Source organism: Otolemur garnettii, unplaced genomic scaffold, assembly GCF_000181295.1.
Source record: "Otolemur garnettii isolate 467f Iridium unplaced genomic scaffold, OtoGar3 scaffold00106, whole genome shotgun sequence".
Classification (NCBI taxonomy): domain Eukaryota; kingdom Metazoa; phylum Chordata; class Mammalia; order Primates; family Galagidae; genus Otolemur; species Otolemur garnettii.
The window spans coordinates 2,022,622-2,028,413 of NW_003852501.1; the positions used below are offsets into that span (position 1 = coordinate 2,022,622).

At 41.2% G+C, this 5,792-nt stretch overlaps 1 protein-coding gene across 7 annotated transcripts in view; it reads left to right on the plus strand.

Annotated features, from left to right (window-relative positions):
• The window catches only part of ZMYM5 (zinc finger MYM-type containing 5), a 30,800-nt gene that overhangs the window by 14,899 nt on the left and 10,109 nt on the right, over positions 1–5,792 (plus strand). For all 7 annotated transcript variants that reach the window (XR_002775002.1, XM_023517254.1, XM_023517256.1 and 4 more), the window contains 2 exons: positions 548–1,031; positions 1,270–1,363. Coding sequence is in view for 6 of the 7 variants with exons in the window: in XM_023517254.1 (XP_023373022.1) it covers positions 558–1,031; positions 1,270–1,363 (568 nt within the window). In the remaining variant the exon portion in view is untranslated. The remainder of the gene's footprint in view (positions 1–547; positions 1,032–1,269; positions 1,364–5,792) is intronic.

Below are 5,792 nucleotides of genomic sequence, written 5' to 3' on the forward strand. Positions count from 1 at the left end.
CCCAGCTGCTTGGGAGGCTGAGGCAGGAGACTCGCTTGAGCCCAGGAGTTGGAGGTTGCTGTGAGTATGATGCCATGGCACTCTACCCAAGGGGAATAGCTTGAGTCTCCGTCTCAAAAAAAAAAAATAGCCAGGCACTGTGGTGGGCCTGTGTAGTCCCAGCTACTCAGGAGGCTGAGGCAAGAGAACCTCCTAAGCCCAAGAGCTGGAGGTTGCTGAGTTGTGACGCCACAGCATTCTACCAAGGGTGATAAAATGAGACTCTGTCTCAAAAAATAAAAAAAGTTCGCATAAGCTATTCACAATAATGAATAGCTTAAAGTAAGTGTTATAAGTTGATATTTTTTTAAAGGACTACAAAAAAATTGCATCATTAATTTCCATCAAACTCCAAAGAAGTAAACATTAAATGGTTAACAAGAGAGGAAAAACAGGGATGGGAATCAGGTAGCTCATAAGGAAAAGAATTTTACTTGTGCCATTTCATTGCATTAAAATGCACAAAAAGTAATATTCTGGAACTTTTTCTTTTCTCTGTCTCTTACAGGTTCTTTGGCATGGATAAATGTTCAGTGGGAGGATTAGAACTGACTGATGCTTTATTAGGGAGTACAGCTATGACAACTAGTCTCGTGGATATAGGAGATTCATTTGGTGATCCAACTAGTCGTTCAGTTAAAAGATCTAGAAACTCATCAGTGGAAGATGATGATGACGTTGTATTTATTGAATCTATACAACCTCCTTCAATTTCTGCTCCTGCAATAGCTGATAAAAGAAGCTTTATATTTGCATCATCAAACAATGAAAAGCCACAAGGAAGTGGTTCTATAATTCTTCCTTCTTCAAGAGATTTGGCTTCTCAGAAGGGAAATATAAGTGAGACCATTGTTATTGATGATGAAGAGGACATAGAAACACATGGAAAGGAGGAGAAAAATTCTTCTAGTTTTATTGAATGGGGACTTCCTGAAACTGAAAACAGAACCAAAGATTTGGATTTCTCTACTTCCAGTCTTTCAAGAAGTAAGGTAAATGCAGGAATGGGTAATAGTGTTATCACTACAGAATCGACTCTGAAATACATATTGCTAATGTTACAGCCATAGAAACAGGTATAAGCTCTGTGAATGCTGGGCGAGATATGAACTTAATGATTACACATATAACATCACTGTAGAATACCAACTTGAGAGATGTCGCTAAAGGACTTCAGTCAAGTAATTTTGGTGTTAATATACAAACATACACCCATCTTTAACTTCACAGACCAAGACTGGAGTAGGACCTTTTAATCCTGGTAGAGTGAATGTGACAGGAGACGTGTTTCAGAATGGAGAATCAGCAACTCATCATAGTCCTGGTAAGCAGTAAGTCATGATTTTTTCTTTTTTTCTTTTTTTTTTTTTTGCAGTTTTTGGTCAGGGCTGGGTTTGAACCCATGACCTCTGGCATTTGGGGCCAGCGCCCTACTCCTTTGAGCCACAGGCGCTGCCCATGATTTTTTCTTTTTATGTCAAATAAACTTTTGGGTGTTCTTTTTAGTACTATGTGTGACGTATTTTTTTAACTTTGATATTAAGATAGAATATTTTCTTTAATAGAAATACAGTCTACTTGGTTTCTGTAATTTGGGGAATTTAATCTAGTGTGATCTATTCTAGTGTCAATAATTTACATCTAAAGTGTTTTATGAAAATGGGCAGCTCCCATAGCTCAGCAGATAGGGCGCCTGCCACATACACCCAGGTTGGTGGGTTTGAACCTGGCCCGGGCCAGCTAAAACAACAATGACAACTGCCCCAAAACTATATAGCCTGGTGCTATGGCGGGTGCCTGTAATCTCAGCTACTTAGAAGGCTGAGGCAAGAGAATCAATTAAGCCCAAGAGTTTGGGGTTGCTGTGAGATATGACACCACTGCACTCTACCCAGGGCAGTGGCTTGAGACTGTATGTCTCAAAATAAATAAATAAAGTGGGGGTTTTTTGTTTTTGTTTTTGTTTTTTGTAGAGACAGCCTCACTTTATTGCCCTCGGTAAAGTGCTGTAGCATCACACAGCTCACAGCAACCTCCATCTCCTGGGCTTAGGCGATTCTCCTGCCTCAGCCTCCCGAGTAGCTGGGACTACAGGCACCTGCCACAATGCCCAGCTATTTTTTGGTTACAGTTTGCCTGGGTCAGGTTTGAACCTGCCACAAATAGTGTTTTAATTAAAAACTCTTATAATAGGCTGAGCATGGTGGCTCATGCATGTAATGCTAGCACTCTGGGAGGCCAAGGCGAATAAATTGCCTGAACTCACAGGTTCTAGATCAGCCTGAACCAGAGTGAAACCTCATCTCTAAAAATAGCCAGGCACTGCAGCAGGCACATGTAGTTCCAGCTACTCAGAAGAGTGAGACAAGAGGATTGCTTAAGCCCAAGGAGTTTGAGGTTGCTGTGAGCTGTGACACTATGGCACTCTACCAATGAATGGCTGCAAAGAGAGACTCTGTTTCAAAAAAAAAAAAACTGTAAATCTGCCACCAGCCTTGTTTATCTTAATATAAAAATCATAAATAAGGGCAGCACCTGTGGCTCAAAGGAGTAAGGCTCTGGCCCCATATGCCAAAGGTGGTGGGTTCAAACCCAGCCTCAGCAAAAACTGCAAAAAAAAAAAAAAAAAAGAATCATAAATAAAACCATGGGTAATCAGCAGAAAGAACAAAGTAATACTATATAACTAAATTTTACTTAATTTATAATTATGTAACTTTGAGTTTCAGGTTTAGCTTTTTAAGTTTTTACTTTTGGGTTCTTATCTCAGGTTTTAGGGGTTTTTTTGGTGTGGGTTTTTATTTTTTATTTTATTTTTATTTATTATTTTGTTGTTGTTGCAGTTTTTGGCTGGGGCTGGATTGGAACCCACCACCTCCAGCATATGGGGCTGGTGCCCTACTCGTTGAGCCCAGGTGCCACCCTATTTATTTATTTTTTGCAGTTTTTGACTGGGGCTAGGTTTGAACCCACCACCTCTGGTATATGGGGCCAGCGCCCTACTCCTTTGAGCCACAGGCCACTGCCCATCATTTTTTATTTATTTTTAATTTTTTATTGTTTTTCAGTTTTTGACCAGGGCTGGGTTTGAACCCACCACCTCCGGTATGTGGGGCCAGCACCCTACTCCTTTGCGGCACAGGCGCTGCCCCCGGGTTTTATTTTGTTTGTTTTTTAATGGGATCTTGTTCTTATTGCCCATGTTTCCCAGGCTAGAATACAGTGGGGTCATCATAGCTCACAACAGCCTCAAACTCTTGGGCTGGACTCAAGAAATCCTCCTGCGTCAGCCTCCCAAGTAGCTTCGACTACAAGCATAGGCCACTGCATCTGGCTAATTGTTGGAAAAACAAAGATTTCCTATGTTGCTCAGACTGATCTTGAACTCCTGACTTCAAGCAATCTTCTCACCTCAGCCTTCCAGTACTGGATTTGTAGTTGTGAGCCATCAGGCCTAGTCTCAGATTTAATTTTTAAATAAGCAGGAGTTTATTTTTGTTGTTGTTGTTGTTTTGAGACAGTCTCACTATGTCACCCTCAGTAAAGTACTGTGGCGTCACAGCTCATAGCAACCTCAAACTCTTGGCCTTAAGCAGTTCTCTTGCTTCAGCCTCCCAAGTAGCTGGGACTACAGGGGCCTGCCACAATGCCTGGCTTTTTTTTCATTTGTTTGTTTGCAGTTGTCATTGTTTTTTTTTTTTTTTTGAGACGGAGCCTCAAGCTATCCCCCTGGGTAGAGTGCCATGGCATCACGCTCACAGCAACCTCCAACTCCTGGGCTCAAGCGAGTCTCCTGCCTCAGCCTCCCAAGTAGCTGGGACCACAGGCGCCCGCCACAACGCCTGGCCATTTTTTTGGTTGCAGCCATCATTGTTGCTTGGCGGGCCCAGGCTGAGGATTCAAACCTGCCACCTTAGGTGTATGTGGCTGGCGCCTTAGCCGCTTGAGCCACAGGCGCCGAGCCGCAGTGGTCATTGTTGTTTAGCAGGCTAAGGCTGGGCTTAAACCCACCAGCTTCCATGTATGTGCCTGGCGCCCTACTCACTGAGCTATGGATGCCAAGCCTAAATAAGCATTTTTATTAGTTGTTAGACTTTTTTTTTTTTTTTTGAGACACAGTTTCACTCTGTTGCCCCACGCTGGACTACCTAGCATCATAGTTTATTAGCAACCTTAAACTCTTGGATTCAAGTGATTCTCTGCTGGAACTACTGATGCCCACCATAACACCTGGCTAGTTTTTTCTATTTTTAGTAGAGACAGGGTCTTGCTCTTGCTCAGGTTAGTCTCAAACTCCTGAGCTCAAGCAATCCTCCTGTCTCAGCCTCTCAGAGTATACAGGTGAGAGACACTGTGCCTGGGCAGTTGTTTGATTTTTAAAGTTGGAAAACTTTTTGCCTTAAACTATATTTTTAAACTTCAATGTGGATGGTCCTAGTCTGATAAAATATAACAGATTATTTTAAAAGAACTATTTCTTGGCTTGGCACCTGTTGTTCAAGTGGCTAAGGTGCCAACCACATACACTTGAGCTGGTGGGTTCAAATTCAGCCTGGGGCCACCAACCAACAATGATGTCTGCAACTAAAAAAATAGCCCGGCGTTGTGGCAGGCACCTGTAGTCCCAGCTACATGGGAGACTGAGGCAAGAGAATCGCTTGAGCCCAGGATTAGAGGTTATTGTGAGCTGTGATGTCACAGCACTCTACCCAGGGCGATAGCCTGAGGCTCTGTCTCAAAAAAAAAGAACTATTTCTTTTTGTGGCTTTTTTTTTTGTGTGTGTGTGAAGTTAGAGGGCTTGATTTTTTTTTTTGTAACTATTATAGTGTTTTTAGCCTATTGAACTTTAAGAAAGGGCTAAAAAGTAACTGAAACCTATTAACCTAATCAGATTACTATGTGATTATTATATAACATTTGGGAATAATATGATGGTTAGAAATAAGAAAATATGTCACCTTATCCCAATAATTACAAGTCACCACTGTTAAGATTTTGGTTTGTGTTTAGTTTTTTGCCTCTGTGGTCTTATTTATTTACCCATCTATCCTTGAAATTTCCCAACTATTAGAAGTATCTGTGCTATATTCATGAGCCCCTTGGTTCATACATGAATTTATGGTAAGAGATGACTCAAGATGAGGGCTGGTCACCAGAAAAACCAGCCATGTGATTAGAGAGTTGATTCTTTGAGCCAGCCTAGACTTGGGGAGCAGAGGGGTCTGGAAACTGAGATCAGTCATTGGCCAATGATTTGAACAGTCATGCGTATGCAGTGAAACCCCACTCTAGACATTGCTTAGTATAGCCTTTTGGTTGGTGAACACATCACTGTGCCAGGAGGATAATGTTACTGATAATTCAGAGTATCCACACTTAATTCAGAGAGCCAAAAGGGTGGGAAACACAGAAAAGAATGTAAGAGACCTGTGACACTTGATGAAAAGAGCATGCAGTTAAGGTACTAGAAAGAGCAAGAGACAAATGAGGCAGAAGAGATATGATGAATAATTTTCTAAAACTTAGACAAACATTAACGTAAATGAAAGTTAAAAGGTTAAATCATTAACTTAAGCATAAAGTTTGTTTATATGTACTTGATTCACCATCCTGAGAAATCAAAGAATTCCTTTTGTTACTTGATTTGTATTATTTTTGCCTATAAAATAATCTGAAAATTGGAAAAAGAAGGTGGTAATTTAGAACCAATAATAGTTTTTTATATATGTAGGCTCGGCGCCTGTGGCTCAAG